The sequence below is a fragment of the Anomaloglossus baeobatrachus genome, chromosome 4 (assembly GCF_048569485.1).
Source record: "Anomaloglossus baeobatrachus isolate aAnoBae1 chromosome 4, aAnoBae1.hap1, whole genome shotgun sequence".
NCBI classification, from domain to species: Eukaryota; Metazoa; Chordata; class Amphibia; order Anura; family Aromobatidae; genus Anomaloglossus; species Anomaloglossus baeobatrachus.
Genome location: NC_134356.1, coordinates 492,130,170 through 492,151,286, shown reverse-complemented (window position 1 = coordinate 492,151,286; position 21,117 = coordinate 492,130,170). Strand labels below are relative to the sequence as shown.

The 21,117-nt window shown below is 46.5% G+C and overlaps 1 protein-coding gene across 2 annotated transcripts in view; it reads left to right on the top strand.

Annotated features, from left to right (window-relative positions):
- Positions 1 to 21,117, top strand: part of LOC142303916 (tropomodulin-3-like) — a 116,983-nt gene that overhangs the window by 61,131 nt on the left and 34,735 nt on the right. For both annotated transcript variants that reach the window (XM_075345785.1, XM_075345786.1), the window contains exons 4-5: positions 12,236 to 12,358; positions 15,896 to 15,964. In XM_075345785.1, the coding sequence (XP_075201900.1) occupies positions 12,236 to 12,358; positions 15,896 to 15,964 (192 nt within the window). The remainder of the gene's footprint in view (positions 1 to 12,235; positions 12,359 to 15,895; positions 15,965 to 21,117) is intronic.

Here is a 21,117-nt window from a genome sequence, read left to right as displayed (position 1 = left end):
ACAGAGGCATGCTTACATGCTACGGGGGCTGACTAGCCAAGGGTACTAACTCCCTTGCGACTAATCCCTGCGCTCATTATCATAAGGAAGTTTTAGAAATACTTTAGCTTTATCTAAGCTACTAGATACAGGGACAGTTAGGCAGGGATTAGCAATATGCCCCAGAACTGCTCGTGTTATGGGTGCATATTGCACCTGACAGGGTCACTTTAAAGCTGGTGTCACACATAACGACAACGACGTCGCTGCAACGTCACCATATTCTGTGACGTTGCAGCGACCTCAACAGCGACGTCGCTGTGTGTGACACATAACAACGATCAGACCTCTGCTGCGAAATCGTTGCTCACTCCTGAATGCTCCAGGTCATTTTTTGATCGCTGCTATCCCGCTGCGCCATGCTGATAAGGCTGCTTTCACACTACGTCTTTTTAACATGCGTCCTGAACGTTTTTTTTGCTGCAAAAGCGGATCCTGCTTTTACAGCAAAAAATGCATGCAAACGCATGTGTTATTTTGCAGGATCCTGTCACTGGATGTTTAGGGGCGGGCATTGGAGTCATGTGATCGGGAGTGAGGGGAACTAAACTGGGAGCCGGCATCTGACAGCTGCAGACGCTCGTAACCAAGGTAAACATCGGGTATACTTGCTTGGATACCCGATATTTACTTTGGTTACAAGCGTCTGCAGCTGCTAGGAGCCGGGCTCCCTGCACACGTTACCAACGTAAACATCGGGTAACTAAGAGAAGTGGTTACCCGATATTTACCTTGGTTACGAGTGTCCGCAGCTCTCAGTTGGGGGGAGAGACAGGAGAGGGAGGGGGGAGACAGAGAGGTAGGAGAGAGAGAGACTGATCACGGAGGCTGGCTTCTGGGCATGCTCAGTAGAGCAAGCAGGATCCTGCCTATCAGCACGCCAGCGTTCACATGCGTTTGCGTGCTTTTTAGTCAGGATCCAGCAATTTGCAGAAGTTGGACGCAGCTCAAAAACTCTACAAGTAGCGTTTTTGAAAGATGTTAAAAAACTGCAAGTCGCTGGATCCTCACTATAACGCACGCAAACGCAGGTGAACGCATGTTAACGCAAGTCCATTGCAAATGCATTGAAATGAAAACGCATTTGCACTGGATCCGTTTCTGCGTTAAAAAAACGTTCAGGACGCATGTTAAAAAGACGTAGTGTGAAAGCAGCCTTAGCTGATAATCCTTGTGTTTGACACCGCAGCAGGGACGCTACGCTACGTCTGAAACCACACAACGACCGTCGACGTCGCTATGATCGCTGCTCCTTCGCTGCTTTTTATAACATGTTTGACAGCTTACTAACGATCATCTATGGTCGCTGCTACGTCACAGAATATGGTGACGTTGCAGCGTCGTCGTTGTCGTTATGTGTGACCCCAGCTTAAGGCTATGTGCCCACGCTGCGGAAAATGTGCGGATTTTGCCGTGGATTTCTCGCGGAAAAGCTGCGGATTTCCCGAAAATCTGCAGCTCAGGCACTTCCCAGCCATTTCTATGGCATTTTGGAAATGCTGTGCCCACGCTGCGGATTTTTCCGCAGCGGATTTCGTGCGGATTTTGATCCGGAAAAATCTGCAACATGTCAATTATTGTTGCGGATTTTCATCCGGATTTTGGCTTTAAAATTGGGGGGAAAAAAAAAATTTTTTGCGGGAAAGCTGCGGATTTTGATGCAGAAAAATCCACAGCTACATTCTCCCGTGGACACATAGCCTAAAGGGAAGCATTGGAGGGGCTTAAAATTGTTCTGAGATTTCTGTATATTGATTATTGGGAATGTGTGAAGGGAATGTGCATTAAATTCCATTTTATTTTCAGTAATTCGATGCAAGTACCTGTGGAATAGAAATAATGGGGCTGATTTACAAAAGTGTCTAAAAGAAAAGCTGCCTTTGATTCCTATGGCCAGCAATCACAGCAGAGTTTAGTATTTACAAAATGAATGCAGGTCTATGATTAGTTGCTGTGGGCACCAAAGAGTATTTTTGGTACTCACAGTAAGATCTTTAGCATAACCTTTTTTGAGGGTCTCAGGAAACTATGGAAAATCTACTACCACTAAGGTTGACACTAAGGCGGGCTTTACATGATGCGACATCGCTACCGATATATCGTCGGGGTCACGTCGTTAGTGACGCACATCCGGCGCCGGTAGCGACATCGCAATGAGTAAATCCTAGGTGCGACGATGAACGAGCGCAAAAGCGTAAAAAATCGCTCATCTGTGTCACGTCGTTCACGTCCATAATATCGCTACTGCTGCAGATACGATGTTGTTTGTCGTTCCTGCAGCTCCACACATCGCTGTGTGTGAAACCGCAGGAACGACAAACATCTCCATACCTGCGTCCACCAGCTATGCGGAAGGAAGGAGGTGGGCGGGATGTTACGTCCCGCTCATCTCCACCCGTCCTCTTCTATTGGCCGGCCGCTTAGTGACGTCGCTGTGACGCCGAACGCACCTCCCCCTTGAAGGAGGGATTGTTCGGCGATCACAGCAACGTCGCAGAGCAGGTATGTGCGTGTGAAGCTGCCGTAGCTATAATGTTCGCTATGGCAGCGATCACCACATATCGCACTAACGACGGGGTGGGTGCTATCGCGCTCGACATGGCAATTGCTAGCGATGTCACAGCGTGTAAAGCCCGCCTAAGAATACATCTTAAGGCCTGTTTCACACGTCAGTTAAAAACAGACGTTTTTCACGGACGTGTAAAAAACGCATATGTCCCTCAGTGTTCCGTGATTAGCGACACACGTGGGTTGTACATGTGCAATCCGTGATACGTGCTCCGTGATTGCACATGGAGATAAACTCACCTGTCCCTGCTCCTGCTGTCTGTGGTGCTGAATTATTCAGCTCTGCTGTTTCTGCCCCCGCTGCAGCTACTTCCGGATCGGCTGTGCCTGCATACATGAATATGCATGAGAATAAGCAGCCGGCTCAGAAGCAGAGGCAGCAGTAACCGGAGACAAGCAGCGCTGGAGAAGGGGAGTTAAAAATGTTTTTTTTATTTTCAATGTCCATGTTTTTCTAGTACGTGTTTCACAGATCACACCATAGTGTGGTCCGTGAGACATCAGTGATGGCAGAAAAAAATGGACATGTCTCTGTGCGGCAATCATGGACACGCGTGTACGCCGCACGGAAACACTGTCAGTGAAAAATCACTGATGTGTGCACAGACCCATTGATTATAATATGTCTGCGTATGTCCGTGATTCTGGTAGGTATAAAAACTAGCACATATGTACCAGAATCACTGACAAGTGAAACAGGCCTAAGAAAAGGTTGGCCCCTCACCAACAGGCTACACCTGGCCTACCAACACCCAGCTATTCAATTACAGAAAAACACAGACTACCCAGACAAACGCAATTAATAAAGGCTACGAGCAAGAGATTTTACAGGCCATACCAGAAATCCTCTTCTTGGACACTTCATTGGGGCACACAGGAAGCTATGGAACCTCAGAAAGCAGCCTCTGGGGTGGGAAACCTAATAACTGTTCCAGAAGGAGGAAGAGCAATCTTAGATTACCACCAATACGAATGATGCAGTGTCCTTCTGCCAATACTTGTGGTAAGAGCTGTGCTAACGAGGACTGAAGACTAAGTAGTGACAACCTTATGGAGGCATACAAGCCAATAGTTTTATCCTGTTTGAGTGGAGTGAGCCATGCCCAGCCAACAACAAACTTGGTTTAGCCCAGTTTTCTGCAATGGCAGATCAAAACCAGTTTGTAAGGCTACTTTCACACATCCGGTTTGAGCCGTGCGGCTCAATCCGGCTGTGAAACCTATGCAACGGATGCGGCGAAAACACCGCATCCTTTGCATAAGTTTTTACATGCGGCCGGTCCGTTTTTTTCCGGTTGCGGCACGCTACTGAGCATGCGCAGTGGAAGAAACCGCATGCGGCGTCCGGATGCGTTTTTTCCGCATCGCACCGCATCTGGCATGCATAGGCATGTATTGAAAAATGCGCCGCAGCGGCAGGATGCGGCGCAATGCGGTTTTTTTGCCAGAGCAAAAAACATTGCAGGCAACGTTCCATCCGGCCGCGGCATCGGCTAAATCTGCCGCATGCGGCAAAAACCGGACCGAACGCAATCCCATGCGGCACAATACGGCACTAATGTAAGTCTATGCAAAAAAAAACCCGCAACCGGCGGCAAAAAAACGGTTGCGGTTTTTCTGCAGAGCGCCGTATTGTGCCGCAGAACAAAAACCGGATGTGTGAAAGTAGCCTAAGGGCAGCCCTAGAAGGACTGACTAGTCCTCTACAAGAGTGTGGTGGGAGCAGCAAGGCTTCTGAATAGAGCTCTGGGAGACAGATTGAGATGCAGAGCTGCCCACACTAGATTAGATGAGAGGGGATGTGCCTAAAAGGAGAGCAAGGTAAGCTAGAAGTTGGAGAACACGCTAGAGAGAAAGGAGGTGCCAGATGGAAGACCACTTTGTTCTGGTGAAGGAGAGAAACAGGCGAGTGCCACCATTTGGAGCCTTGTCAGTTTCTAAGAGCAAAATATAAGCTGAATTAAGGCATTATGGTAGACATTAGTATAGTCTTCGGGAGTGATGACATATGGCTCCTTCTCCAGACACAGCCTTATCTGTGTATATAGTATCCCTGTCCTGCTGTTAACAGTACAGTAGAGCTGGCATTAAACACCACACAAAAAAAAGCTTAAATTGACCCTCCATCCCAGGAAAGTAAAATAATTATTTACAGTGGCGTAACTAGAGTTTGATGGGCCCCGGTGCAAAGTTCGGACCTGGGCCCCCCCTCTACGTACACCGACACTTTGGGTATGGGATAATGACGCTGACACTTGGCTCTTTCTCTCAGCACCCAGCTTCCCTATGTTCTGATATCCATCTTGTCATCGACACCCAGCTTCCCCATGCTCTGCTATATGCATATCAGAGCATGGGAAAGCTGGTGCTGAGAGATGTATAGCAGAGCATGGGGAAGCTGGATGCTGAGGGAAAGAGCCCTTTTCCCTCAGCACAAAACGTTCACATCCTCTGCTTGTATCTTTGTCCCCTGTTGTATAAAGTTCTCCAAATACTATAATGGCCCCCACATAGCCTTCCATATAGTATAAAGGGTCCCACATAACTCTTCATATATTAGAATGCAGCCCCATAGTCCTCCATGTATTATAATGCATTTCCCATAGTACTCCATATATTATACTGCGCTCCATAGTCCTCCATATATTATAATTCACCCCAGGCCTCCATGTATGATGCAGCCAGCCCCCCATGTATAATGCAGCCAGCCGCCCATGCTCCATGTATAATGCAAGCCCCCCCCACGCTCCCTGTATACTGCTGGCAGCTCCCCTATGCTCCCTGTATACTGCTGGCAGCCCCCCCCCCATGCTCCATGTATACTGCTGGCAGCCCCCCCCCCCCCCATGCTCCATGTATACTGCTGGCAGCCCCCCCCCCCCCCATGCTCCATGTATACTGCTGGCAGCCCCCCCCCCATGCTCCATGTATACTGCTGGCAGCCCCCCCCCCCCCCCATGCTCCATGTATACTGCTGGCAGCCCCCCCCCCCATGCTCCATGTATACTGCTGGCAGCCTCTCCCATGCTTCCCCGGCCATGCACTGATGTTTAAAGAAAAAAAAACATGTTTTTACCTCTCTCCTCGTTTCCCCCCATGCTCCCTGTATACTGCTGGCAGCCTCCCCCATGCTCCCTATATACTGCTGGCAGCCCCCCCACCCATATGCTCCATGTATACTGCTGGCAGCCCCCCCACCCTTATGCTCCATGTATACTGCTGGCAGCCCCCCCCCCCCCATATGCTCCATGTATACTGCTGGCAGCCTCCCCCATGCTCCCTGTATACTGCTGGCAGCCTCCCCCCCCCCCCCCCCCATATGCTCCATGTATACTGCTGGCAGCCTCCCCCATGCTCCCTGTATACTGCTGGCAGCCCCCCCATGCTCCCTGTATACTGCTGGCAGCTCCCCCATGCTCCCTATATACTGCTGGCAGCCCCCCCCCCCATATGCTCCATGTATACTGCTGGCAGCCCCCCCCCCCCCATGCTCCATGTATACTGCTGGCAGCCCCCCCCCCCCCCCATGCTCCTTGTATACTGCTGGCAGCTCCCCTATGCTCCCTATATACTGCTGGCAGCCCCCCCCCATATGCTCCATGTATACTGCTGGCAACCTCCCCCATGCTTCCCCGGCCATGCACTGAGGTTTAAAAAAAAAAACCCAAAACAAAAAAAAAACCATGTTTTTGCCTCTCTCCTCGTTCCCCCGCTGCTCTGTCCTCATCTCTCCTCCGCTGCCCTGCAGCTGCGGTCGGCGTCCTCCCGCCCTGCGCTCTATGCTCTGAGCACAGCAGACGCACAGGAGTGACGTCACTGCGCAGGCACAGAGGGAGAATGATGGAGTGTGGAGCTGCACAGGCCACTCCACGCTCCTTCATTGTTGCTCTGCGTGATGACTGGGAAGGGGGGCCCGGTGCTGCTGCCGCTGACAACGGGCAGGGTGGCCCGCTGTGAGCAGCGGAGGCACCGGGTCATACAGCGGCCGCGTGGTCTTCGCCAGATCAGCGCAGCTGCTCTCACAGAAAGGAGCTGCCTGCTGATCTGTAGAGTGGGCCCCTAAAAGCTGCCGGGCACGGTCGCACTGGCGACCTCTGCGACCTGATTATTTACAGTTGTGCTCAAAGTTTAAATACATCGGCAGATTTTTTGCTTTCTTGGCGTTTTTTCAGAGAATATGAATGATAATACAATCTCCCCCCCCATATGGTTAGTGGTTGGATGAAGCCATTTATTGTCGAACTACTGTGTTTTTTGTTTTCTCTTTTTAAATAATATTGACAATCACAAACATCCAAATGAGCCAGATCAAAAGTCACATTTTCTGGTGGAAAGAAAGATTTTATCATTAATATTCTCTGCAAAAGGTCCAAGAAAGCAAAAAAAAATCTGCTGAGGTGTGGAAACTTTTGAGCACAACTGTACGAGTTACTTCTCAGGGTTGGGCACCTTACTTGGTGCCCTACGTTTGTCTCCCAGATGCCTCCCGAGCTCACATCTGTTCCTGCAGCTTCCAGGATGGCTGCCATAGAGCCATTGGGAGTGCAGTGATTAGTCTAAACCATTCTCTCGCTGGCTTTGCTGTGCTCTGGGACAATTTAGACACTGTCGTCCCTATGCCACTGTGACACCTGCCTAAGTAAAGCAGGCATTGGGAGGCAAGCGGCGTGCACCAGGCAGGGTGACTATACGTGACCAATGTGTAGTCACATTTCAGTGCCAGGATGGGACTGTCGCTTTAAAAATGAGCTGCTACAATCAGGAGGCTTCAGTGATTACATTGTGAAAATGTAAATGTAAATGTATAGAAAAAATGTGGATAGGAACAAAAAGCTCACAAATAATCAAATATGTTTTAGAATTAGGACCCTCATTTTCTAACTGTACTTTCCCTTTTTGACCTGTGTTGTCTTTTGACCAATTGATAAAATTTCCAATCGTAAAGCAATGTTCTTATTTAGGGTAGATCTTGGAGTGATAATTTGGCAATTATCGACCTGTAATTCTTGCAGGTAGGCGGCTTCTCATTCTCTGTATAGTGCTGCTGCCTCTTGGTTCTAGCAGCCGGTCCGTTCCCTGTCGGACGTTGGTGTTGCAGCCTTGCTGGATGCCACCGCTCTATGTAAGGAGACAATGGCTGTAGCTTTTAGAGTGGAAAAAGGAAAATGATTTCATAATTCAATAGGGACATTTTAGTAAACCTGCTATGTACCCTCTTCCATATTCATGAGCTCTACAACCCCGCCCCCACCACTGATTGGTAGCTTTCTGCCTATTCACAATGTACACTGAAAACTGCCAATCAATAATGTGGGTGAGGTTATGCAGAGCTCAGCATTCAGAGAACTGTTAAATCTGAGGATATTAAACTGTGATTTTATAAAAACTACAGCAAGCAGCCCAGTAAGTGAAACATCACTAGTAACAGTCTTTGCCCCTACATTATGCTGCTGTCAGATGGGCAACAAAAACCTGCTGACAGATTCCCTGTGACTATGAACACATTTGGTGTCTGATATTGTGGTGTGTGATTACCATGCTTTGCATTTCATGCAGTGTTTGTTTTGTGACTGGTGTGATGTTAGTAATACTGTACAAGTACTGTGTGTTACCTACACAATTGTGAGTTGCTGGCCATGCTTTTGTTGTTGCCAATACTAGGCCCTGATCCACGAGGGAAGTGAGATATTAGGCAAAACCCGATATCTATCTTCCTTTTTGGATGCAATCCCAGTTTTAGTGAAAAAAGTAGAAAGGGCAGCAAATGTCCCAGAATTGTTTTTTGTTTGCTTAATTCAAACTTCAACATTATAAGCAAAGCAACAAGAAAGAGCAATTAAAATTCCCCCAAAATTTAAGAATTACCATAGCAAAGACCTGCCCAGGTCACAGAAACTAATGAACGAACAGCACACCGCAAACCCCCTTAATAAAGATGGAGGCAACGTGGGTGCAAAATACTGATGAGACAACGCACAATCTATTAATCATGAAGGGTGATTGCTTAGGGTACTTTCACACTTGCGTTGTTTTCCTTCCATTACAATCCGCCCTTTTGGAAAACAGCGGTATCCGTTAACGGATTCCACTGTTTCCCATAGACTTGTATGGGTGACGGATTGTACCAAAAGGACCTGCGTTGCTTCCGCTGGGCGACGCTCCGTTGCTTCCGCCCAGCGGGAGGAACGCAGCATGTAACGTTGTTTTGAGCAGCGGAATCCTCTGCATTTCACTGCGCATGCTTTTTTTTTTTTTTTTTTTTTTTTTTTAAATCAAACTTTATTTTGGCTCGCAGTGGCCGAACGTTCAGCTGAGCGGCCGACCGCTGGCATGCCCGGCGGCCAGCTGCAGGGAGCGATCAGCTGATCGTTCACAATAGTCTGCTGCTGGTAAAACTGTAAAAAAAAAAAATCAAGACGAATTGCGTTGTTTTGCAGCATCCGTTGTGCCACTATATGCAACACATCCGTTGCATCTGTTACACAACGCAATGCAACGGATACCGTTCAACGCAAGTGTGAAACTAGCCTTAGTGTTAAAATTGCACACAAAAAAGCTTTATGTTTGGCTCTGTAAGTCACCGTGTCTGGCGTACAGCCTATTAGTGACTATTAGATTAGGCCGGCTGCCACGAACTATACAAGTGCACCCCACCGGGACAGATACCTATTATACAAAGCCAACGTTAATGGGCCTGGATGCACCTAAAGTAAAAATATAATACGTTCTATTTTATTTTGGGTGCAGCCAGGCCCATTAACGTTGGCCTTGTATATTAGGTGTCTGTCCTGGTGGGGTGCACTTATATAATACTGGGCAGCCGGACTAATCTAATAGTCACTAATAGGCTGTATGCCAGACACTGTGCACTACTTGTGTGACTGGTGCCCTATACAAGCCTTGTCACTGTACAATTCTAATACTGGATAATCACCCCTCCATGATAGCTTGTGCCTTGTCTCGTCAGTATTTGCGCCTGTGTTGCCTCTATCTTTATTTTGGGACTTGCTGCATACTGTGCATTGGTTTCTATGACCTGGAAAGGTAAATAACGATGATATTTTTTTCTTTGCTATGTTAATTCTTAATTCAGTTGTCTGCTTTTAGATGTATGGGCTTTTGTCATGTAGCGATGAAGAAATTATAGGTGGCAGCGGTTTGAGGCTCGTTATTTTGACCGGTTGCCCAGTTTTCTCCATCTATGATCCTGACTGTTGTTTGGTAATCCGCCTGTTGGCTGTAGATTTCCGGGGGAATCGGGTGCCTTAAGCTGGTGTCACACATAACGACAACGACGTCGCTGCAACGTCACCATATTCTGTGACGTTGCAGCGACCTCAACAGCGACGTCGCTGTGTGTGACACATAACAACGATCAGACCCCTGCTGCGAAATCGTTGCTCACTCCTGAATGCTCCAGGTCATTTTTTGATCGCTGCTATCCCGCTGCGCCATGCTCATAACCTGATAATCCTTGTGTTTGACACCGCAGCAGCGACGCTACGCTACGTCTGAAACCACACAACGACCGTCGACGTCGCTATGATCGCTGCTCCGTCGCTGCTTTATATAACATGTTTGATAGCTTACTAACGATCATCTATGGTCGCTGCTACGTCACAGAATATGGTGACGTTGCAGCGACGTCGTTGTCGTTGTGTGACACCAGCTTTACACTGTGGTGTTGGTGTGGGCGGCTATTAACATAAGTGAATGGACCGGTTTGTATGAACAATGGGTTAAATGTTTCTAGCATATGCAGTGTTTCCCAGGGTCCTGGCCTGCACTGATGGGTGGTGGTCTCATTCCCCCACAGACTTTACCTTATGGCAACAAATGGGTCATGTATTATTACGTTTCTTTGTCTCATATAATTTATGCACTTTCAGATATTTGCATATATTTTTGCGCTCATCACAGATTAACCCTCTCCTCAGGGGCTCAGGCTTGTGTTTTGTGTCACTGAGTGTTTTATTTTCCTACTATGTTCATATCTTGAGAATGTATTTTTTTCCTGCCACTTCTGTTCTTTCTGCGAGTTTGTTCTTGTTTTTCTCCTACCTGTTTTTCTGCTTTGCAGTCATTTGCAGTAAATTTCCACTTCCTGGGGTGAAAAACAATAGCGCTAAAGTGTACGGTGGAAAATCAGGAGACCGGTCTGTCAGTGTGACCTCTCCCAAGAATGCAGAAGAGAAAAGCGGCTTGTGCAGATAGGGGCTGGTGTCCGCCATCATCATAATGGCGTCTGCATGTGATGGCCGCTTCCTCCATCCTCAGACCTCTGAGAGCGGAGGATTCATTTGTTTCTACACTTCCGTTCTTATTTGCGTATCACTGACCACAGCCATTTCTGCTTTTCATACATAAACTTGGAGTAAATCCTTTATCAACAGCATTTTAGAGTTTAATCCAAATCCATCACTGCTAGTGTTTATGTAGCATTTGTCCTTTGCAGGTTTGTAGATATTACTGCACCCACTGATGTCACCGGGGGGGAAACATTCTAAATGAAGATAAATATGTGTAGCCTTATACACCATGCAAATAATTGGATCCCTTTTTTTTTTTTTTTTATGAAACCGAATTACAAAAATACATTTATGAAAGAGAAACATTTGTACAAAAGGTGTACCACAATTTTGGCTCCCAAGCGGCGTGGCTCGTATGGTTCACCTTGGGGGCCCGGCTCTCGTGGCTTTTTCCGGGGGGGGCCCGGCTCTCGTGGCTTTTTCCGGGGGGGGCCCGGCTCTCGTGGCTTTTTCCGGGGGGGGCCCGGCTCTCGTGGCTTTTTCCGGGGGGGGCCCGGCTCTCGTGGCTTTTTCCGGAGGGGGCCCGGCTCTCGTGGCTTTTTCCGGGGGGGGGCCCGGCTCTCGTGGTTTCTTCCGGGGGGGGCCCGGCTCTCGTGGCTTTTTCCGGGGGGGGCCCGGCTCTCGTGGCTTTTTCCGGGGGGGGCCCGGCTCTCTTGGTTTCTTCCGGGGGGGGCCCGGCTCTCGTGGCTTCTTCCGGGGGGGGCCCGGCTCGCAGTGTTTCCCCAGGGGGGCCCGGCTCGCAGTGTTTCCCCCGGGGGGGCCCGGCTCGCAGGGTTTCCTCAAGGGCCTATTTATTGGGACCTTCCTGTGGCGTAATTTTAGGCAGTGCTGCATTATCCTGAGTTTTCCTTGAAAAATGAAGTGATTGTGCTGAGTAGAAGTGAAATATCTGCAGCATCGCAGGGCTGCTGTGGTTTTCAGCTGAGTGTCAATGCAGCTTTGAAACGAAGTGACCTTTTAGGACCCCCAAGTATTTCCTTTATCTTAAAGTAGAGCCACTTTTTCATCAAATTAGTCTGAAATGTTTAGAATTCCCCACCATTGCAGAGCAGTCACTTATGTGAAAGCCAGTGACTGAGCATTTTACAGCTTGTGGCTTATTGGATGTGTTCTCTGTGCTAAAAGTCCTGATCAAAATCATCTGTTTCACAAATGTAATCGTATGGTATTTATTTCATAAAGCTGGACGGTAATGCAGACCACTGTTAATGGTGACAGCGCCACCTTCTGGTTAGAGCTCCTGACAGCATGTCATTTCAGTACTGTATTTACTTTATACAACACAGAATTCTGAACTTGAAATGTATTATTTTTTCCAGGGAAAGTATTTGTCCCCAAGCAAATGCCCAAAGATTTCCGTGCAGAGGACAAGCTGACTCTTGATCCAGAATTGGAGGAGGCTTTGAGCAGTGCCACGGACGTTGAGCTGAGTGACCTCGCTGGTTAGTATACCATATCTATAACAATACACTACTCACCAACTGCACTGTGTATACCAGGGTTGGGAACCTTTTTTCTGCCGGGGGCCATTTGGAAATTTTTACCAACCTTCGGGGGCCGCACAAAATTATCAACTTGAAAATTACCCTTATATATTTGGTCAAACAATTAACTCACTGTGGCGGCTGGAGCTTCTACTCTTTGGTGCAGCTGTAATATTAGGCGATATTGATCTTTTTGCTTTTCACAACTGCTTTTCCAAGTTTGAGTTGGCTGGGACTGCTGTATATACATCACAGGGGAGGGTTGGGAGGAATATAGATCACTGGAGAGGCTGGGGGCATAGACATCATTGGGGGGTACATACATCATTGATGGGGAGCACAAACATAGCTGGGGGGGCATAAACATTGCTGGGGAGGAATATACATCACTAGGGAAGCAGCAGGGCATAGACGTCACTGGGGGTACATACATCACTGGGCGGCACAGACTTCACTGGGGGTATATACACATCACTGGGTTACACAGACATAGCTGGGGGGCACAAACATTGCTGGGGTTATATAAATAGCCGGGGGCAAACAGCCCTGGGGGATGCCGGAGGGACACAGAGAGCCCTGGGGGAACAGAGAATGATGGGAGAGGCTGGAGGCACAGACATCAGGGGGACGCTGGGGACACAGATGGCACAGAGAAGAATAGGAGAGGCTGAAGGCACAGACAGAACTGGGAGAGGCTCGGGGCACAGAGATCACTGGGGAGACTGGGGGGGGCACAGATCACTGGGGAGACTGGGGGGGGCACAGATCACGGGGGAGACTAGGGGGCACAGATCACTGGGGAGATGGGGGCACAGATCACTGGGGGTGCATAGATCACTAGGGAGACTGGGGGGGCACAGAACACTGGGGGGGGCACAGATCACTGGGGAGACTGGGGGGCACAGATCACTGGGGGGAGGCACAGAACACATTGGGGGGCACAGATCACTGGGGAGACTGGGGGGGCACAGAACACTGGGGGGGGGCGCACAGATCACTAGGGGAGACTGGGGGGCACAGATCACTAGGGGAGACTGGGGGGCACAGATCACTAGGGAGACTGGGGGGGGGCACAGATCACTAGGGAGACTGGGGGGGGCACAGATCACTAGGGAGACTGGGGGGGGCACAGATCACTAGGGAGACTGGGGGGCACAGATCACTGGGGAGACTGGGGGGCACAGATCACTGGGGAGACTGGGGGAGGTACAGAACACTGGGGGGGCACAGATCACTGGGGAGACTGGGGGGGGGCACAGAAAACTGGGGGGGCACAGATCACTGGGGAGACTGGGGGGGCACAGATCACTGGGGAGACTGGGGAGCACAGATCACTGGGGAGACTGGGGGGCACAGATCACTGGGGAGACTGGGGGGCACAGATCACTGGGGAGACTGGGGGGCACAGATCACTGGGGAGACTGGGGGGCACAGATCACTGGGGAGACTGGGGGGCACAGATCACTGGGGAGACTGGGGGAGGTACAGAACACTGGGGGGGCACAGAAAACTGGGGGGCACAGATCACTGGGGAGACTGGGGGGGCACGGATCACTGGGGAGACTGGGGGGGCCACAGAACACTGGGGAGAAAGAGGGGCACAGAGCACTGGAGGTACAGAGCGCTCGGGGCACAGGCAGACTCGGATGAGCTTGGAGGTAGTTAGAGAACTGGGGGAGGCTGGGATCACAGAGCGCTGGAGGTGGTTGCGGGCACGGAGGGCTCTGCCGCCGGGCACAGAGAGGAGCAGCCGCCACTGGGCACAGGGAGCCGCCGCCGCAACCGCTGGGCTCAGGGAGCCACCGGGCACAGAGAGGAGCAGCCGCTGGGCATGGAGCCGCTGGGCACAGGGAGCCACCGCCGCTGGGCACAGAGCGCTGCCGGCACAGTAAGACCTGGGGGATGATTGGCAGTCAATCCTCTCCTTTTGATTTTAGCGCCCCTCACGCCGACCCCACCTACAAAGTACGTCCTCACGTAGGGAGTGCCAGCATGGGGAGCGTAGTCTTTCAGGTATAGGAAATGCAGCGTTCAGCATTGAACGCGCAGTGTGGGGTTTTAAAGGGCTAGCAGCCAGTAAGATGCGGCTGCCACCCCAGCACTACAGTTCCCGGGAATCAGCCCGGGGGCCGCAGAAAAAGTCGTCGCGGGCCGCGGGCCCCACCCCTGGTGTATACCAATAAAAGTAGGCATTAACACTCCACGTCTGTAATGGTTGCTAGAATAATTAACTATCCTACCATATATTCGTTCTATATATATGGAAGCAGTTGTTTCTGATAATTGAAAATTTGTTGTAATGATAATGGATACTATAAAATGATATTTTTATTTTTTTTTTCAAAATTGGGAACAATTTTTCACTTGGACAAACGTTGCCAGGATGGATGGTGGTAATGCGTATGTAATGTCTGATTTTGCAAGCATCATTCAGTGGAAATGTACAGAACGATGGGTGACTTTTATGAATGTGACCGGACCGCTCAGTTCACACGGTCACTGGGTGCTATCGGCAGCCATAGACTTTACTCAGCCAATGAGTACTTTGTTGCTGTAATTGGACTGGTCATCTCAGCTCTAACAATAGACTGCTGCTGGCTAATAGGAGAACAGACATATTGTAAGGCTGGTTTCATACAAGTGCACATTCTTGGTCCAATGAACCAAAATAACAGCAGCATAAATCCTTATGAAGGTCATTAGACATGAGGTTAGATAAGCAAATTGTGGATACAAAATACAAGTTCAAAAAAATGTTACCAACGTAAGACTCTGTTCACACTTTGAAACTTTCTTCCCACTGTGTGGCTTAGCCTGAGAGACTGTGCTCTTTCATGCAGATGCATAATGTTAGTAGTAGTATCCACATGAGCTTCAGGTGGTCTATACAGTGATAGCCTTGAAAAAATCCTCCATAACGAAGAGTGAATGAGGCCTAAGTGTCTGTATACACATTAGGTTAAAGTTGGCTCAACTGACCATCTAATGTGTATGGAGGCTTCTAAGCAGTGTACCTGTGTGATGACAGCCTTGTGTGTACCTACTAGTGTTACCCAGGGCAAAGTCTCATTAACCTTACAAAACAGCGAATGGTTGCTGCAAGGATTGTCTGTTAGGTGTGCAGAGCTCATTGTCAGCCTATTGTGATAGGGGAGTGTACGAATGAGTGTGAAAATCGGAGACCCCATTTGCAGTCACATCTGTGTCACGTGCAGGGTTCATGAGAAGACAGTATTCCAGAATGTGATTTTTGCCTTTAATATTAGAATGATGACTGCACTTTACAATTCATGGATAGTCTTTTGTATAAAATGTCTGGGGCACACTTATGACCATTGTGTGCACGGCAGCTTTTAGCTTTGATTAAATATTCCTCTATTTGTTGTTATAAGCTCAATGTTCCTAACCAGTGTGGATAGATTTAGCTCTGTTGACATGCGGAGACTGTGTGATTGTATAAAACACCTATCTAACCATCTCTTCTTATCCTTTTAGCTATCCTGGGAATGCCTGGCATTTATCCAAACAGCACTAGTAACGGGTTCGATAGCCAAGGAATTCCCAGTGAGTATATATTGATAGCGATATTATGGAACATAAAGAGACTGTATAAAGATTATTAGGAAATGTTTCCAGATTCCGTGTGACATACTGATATAAGGTAATACTAAAAAAAAAAAAAAAAAAAATCTATCTATTATATATAATATATATGTGTATATATGTTAAGGTGAACTCTTAACCAGAGATCACTAGTTGCCTACTGCCTGGCCGAATTGGTATATACCAAGTGCATGCATAAAAGAATCCACACCAGACACAGTCGGATGTGTAATCTCTTCTTGGTCACAGTAGAAATGGCACCAAACAGACAGAGAAGAGCATGCGTCCTCTTGATATAGGCTAGGGGCGTACACAAGTTCAGATATGCACATTTAGTGGGACAGTTCATGGGCTAGCGAATGGGGAGATCCGTGTTGCTGTTGATGGGCGGGTCTGACTCCAGTGGATGAAACCATGACGATGGGAGGGACGTCATCTGGTGCATCCATGCTGATGGTTTGGTCTGTGATTTCCAGCTTGACCAGAGGTCTTCCCTTATATGGAGGTCTTCTTTCATCTGGACATTCCTTGCATTCCAAGCAAGGTGTGGATAACAGGAAATAGCGGCCATCTTTATATCTGTGTCATGTATATGATCTGAAACCTGAATTATGTAAGGCAAATCGACATTTCCCACAATCCCTTGTCAAGAGGTTAATTAAGTATTTCATTTTATGGCTCTCCTCAACAGTCCCCCCTAAATACTTTATTAACCTTCTGACCCTACCGTGGTCCTCTAACACATCAGCTCTAATGCTTTAACTGCAACCTTTTTTTTCATTTTTCCTATCTGCTATACAAGCAATACTAAGCCTTTTCCCCCGCTGGTACAGACTGCTGATCAGAGAGTTGATCACATCCCGCACACACAGTTCACAGAGGTATAGGTAACTAGAACAGACTATTTAATGCTGACGAGCTCACTCAGATTTCGAGATTAATCGATTAGAAAGAGTAAGGCAATTGTAAGAATAAGCTTCTTACTGTTATGCTGCAGCTTTTAGCGTTACTATTTCTGAAAGGCTGATTCTCAGTCAATATCCGAGTGCTGTCCGCATCTTCGAGACTTTTCTACCTTAATACACTTAATTGTATCACAACACTAATGGATCTCTTCTTGTCTCGGGTCTATAATCTACCACCAGGAGGCTTTTAACAAGATTTCCCTTACACATGGATCCGATTACCTTCAGTAACACAGAGTAGCACTTTTACGGCTTCAAATACCAACAAATAAAACAATACCAGTTACCTATAAGTGTATGTTATCCTTAAGTCACTTAAACCCTTAAAATAATTGATTGGTTCAGGTCAGATAATGTTTTTCCCACCATGAGCCCTTATTTGTGTAATGTTCCTGTACCCATTGTTCCCTTATGGTTATTTCCCATGTATCATCCCCAATCTAGAAATTCTCCATAAAGTTCTATTTGAGATAATCCAGCACTATGTGTGTTGTGACCCTCATTCTGCCGGTACGATGGACTCTTTACAGCGGCTCTTGTCTCCAGATGGGTTTTCCCTCAAGCTTCATGGAAGATGCTGTGGTTGGGATAAGCTGGATCGGCCCATCTGATTCTGACTCATGGCTCATTCTGACTTGTCTTTTTAGGATCACCCAGTCTCCTGGCTGGAGACCACGTGCTCCTGACACTGATTTAGGATCTGGAATTGGAGGATACACATGTTTAACACACTATATAGGCAGTTGTATACGGCTCATACATCACTGGTCAGGATATCACACTGTATCTGCAGTATATGTGAGAAATATAATCACGCTCTAGGTACTAAACCAAAAATACCTTATATAAAGATCTAATTATTAAAGGAAAACGAACATTTGTTACATGATTTGCAGCGTTCACCATTATCTTGTGGATCGTTACATGTTTATGTTATAATCATTAAAATTCCAAACAACATCCACCCATGTGACTATAGACACAATTAAATATTCCAATAAAGGAGGGGGCAGGGATTGGGGCAATAGCCCTAAACTCTCCCTACCTCGCAGCGGAGGTCGGCACCCTATAAGGCGAAATGGCGCCCCCGCTCCCCGACGGCTCACCCTCCCTATCCCTACACTGCTAAGCTAATACGTGCTGCTAATGTCAGTGAGGGAATATAGAAACCGTGAGATACCGGGGATAAAAAGAGGCGTCAATATGCAATTATATATATCCAATTCCTTCCAAAAGATTAAATATTCACACTCTGTATTTACATAGCTGTTTGTAGCTTAAATCAATATGATACAGCAAAATTCAAGGACCAAACCCTAAAAGAAATTAAATATCTCACATGTATAACATGTACCCACTGTATAAATATAATAATAATAATAATAAGGCCAGGTACAGTCATGAGGAGATCTCGTCCAATCACAGGCCCTCCACTGTCCAATTCACACTCAGGCTAATAAAATAAATGCATATTTATCAGACATTTAGCATGAAAGAATCCCAACGCATTTCTCCCCTCTTCACAATGGCAGATGGGTTCATCAGGTACTGATCTCTATAATGACCACTGCTATAGGATATGCACTTTTACCACTTTTAGGAACTCCATTTTTACATACCACCAGCACCATGAGTTTTTCAGCAGTAATGTTTTCCACACTGGATATGTTTCAGAGCAGGCCTGAAAAGAAATTCACTCAACACGCACAAAACTCATATAAACCTACTCATGGTAGATGTATATGACTGATCTGCAATCACCGGAGCAGTAGAGCGGATGAGGGGGGTGTTTCTACGAGGTCTTTACAGTTTTTTCTACCTTAATAGGCACACGTCTTACAAGACTGGAGGTGTCTCGCCACCTGGGTACTGAGCAGTGGTGCCGCCCATATCTTGTTCCATCCCAACACCTTTGTCACATGGGTTACCTGGGCCATTATTGAGTAGAACGCTCACGGCAGAGAAAGCTTACCGCCCTTTATCCACAGACTTTCCTCAGTCACTGGCTCCCTGCGTCTCACACTCCGTTCCTTGCTGAATCGCTTGTTCCTGTAAGGATTTAAGAACACAAGGAGTGACCAATGTCACGGACGGGACAGGAGCCACCGAGGTACTGGTCTGCTTTGTATAAGGACTCTCAACTCTAGGCCCATTCTTCTTTGTTGTGCACCTGTGCGAGCATCTCCTCCGGCTGCTGCCTATATCCACATTTTGACTATCTTACCCCTTTCCGCTCTACGAACCACAGTGATCGCAAATCTTCAACTCGTTCTCCTATTCCGATGAGAGAGGGAGTGAAGGGAGGGAGTGGTTTGATTTTTAATACCTCATGTTGCGTAACCTCAGCATATCCAGTGCAGAATCAACCAGCATCTTGGTATCTGGATCCATCTACGGAAAAACTCAAAATCTGCATTAGCAATGGGCTCATCTGAGACATGTTCAAAACCTGACAATTCTTGTTACATCAGAGCAATCATGAGATATGTGTGTCTGCTGTATCCTCCTTACAGATAAAAATATAAAGAACACTTAATAGAAAAACCCAATCGGTGAACAAATTAAAACCTTAAATAATACGTGATTTTCCACATCATCTTTCCCCCCCTTTATGAATCTATTATCCAAAACATAATTAGATTCAAAAAATGTGTGGCCCCGGATCTCTGCATTTAGGCATAAAAGTCACATTGTGTAGATTGTACCTAATCGGGAACAAAATAAATATTATGTTATGTGTAACCTTATAATAGAAAACTATTTCAATGGCTTTTGAACCTTCGCTTGAACCACAGAAATCTGCATTACAATCTTTCTTTCTATAAAAAGGAAACAGATGATTCAGTACATTATATATAAAACACAGAATGCCATAAATCATCCACATACTTTTAAACCAAATTGTAATTATGAATAAATTATTAATAATTATTATTTTTATCATTATTATTAACAACAATAATATTAATAACGTAACACAACCTCTGGCTATAGAGGTGTTCATATTTGCAAAATTGAGGAAATTATCAGGAGATTTTCAGCATCTCTGTGATAATTCTGTCCATAAATACTATTACTTTTTTTTATAAAATGCTGATTTACCATAGAAATCCATCTGATTAAACAGCTTCCCATGCTCTTGTATCTACCAATAAATCTAAACATTTACACAATTAACTTTTATTCCTTTAGGATAAAATTAGTAAAATAAATTATACCCTTTTCCAGTATAATTTGCAATGAATTAAATGCAGAAAGCTCTCTTTTTTTTTTTTTTTTTATTTATGTATTTCCTTGGGCTGCTCTGTAAGGTGTAAACTTAAATAGATAGAACTACCCCCCCTATAACCTGATACTCTAGTGGAAAAGCCTGTATTTTTCCTCCTCCCCCTGTAGCCAAAAACAGGGTTTCTTTTTCTTTTTCTTCTGCAAGACAAGTCAACATTGCGACCTCTCTTCGCATGGATATATTTAATTTTTTTATATATTTATTTTTAAAACATACAACTCTCAGGATCAATCTATCAGATCCATAACTGGAATATTTATTTATTTTCATCAGATCTGTTTTAAGGTACGTTTATTTTAAGGTTTTTCTCTTTTCTTTTATTGCATATTAATTAATAAGATATTGCTCCTTGTGACTGTCCTGACTCAATCCAACCTGCACACTGGATTTATATTATGTGTTTTCCACAACTGCCCAATCATTCAATATTCCATCTTTTAGTGCTATAAACATTTACTAACACTTCATGTTATTCAGTGGCTGCAGTTTTGTCAGCTCCACTGAGGCCTATAGAAAATGGCCCCACAGCACGTGATTTCCTTCTCTTTGTTGGGGTTGTAGCATCAGGTGGGGGGGAAGGGGAAGCTAAACTGATTTTTTTTTTTTTTATTATTTTTTTTTCCTCTCAACTATTTCCCCCTATGTTCCATAGTCTGGATTTTATTCATACACACACATACATTTATATATCATATACACACATTCAGATATCTACAGCCCTGATGCAACTACAGTTAAAAACACTCATGTTTCTGTCTAAGTATATAGTGCTCCATCCAATCCATTGCACATCCCCCACTCACTCTCTGTCTTTGTCTCAATCATGCCTCAGCCATGTGCTGCATCCACCATTTTAAAAT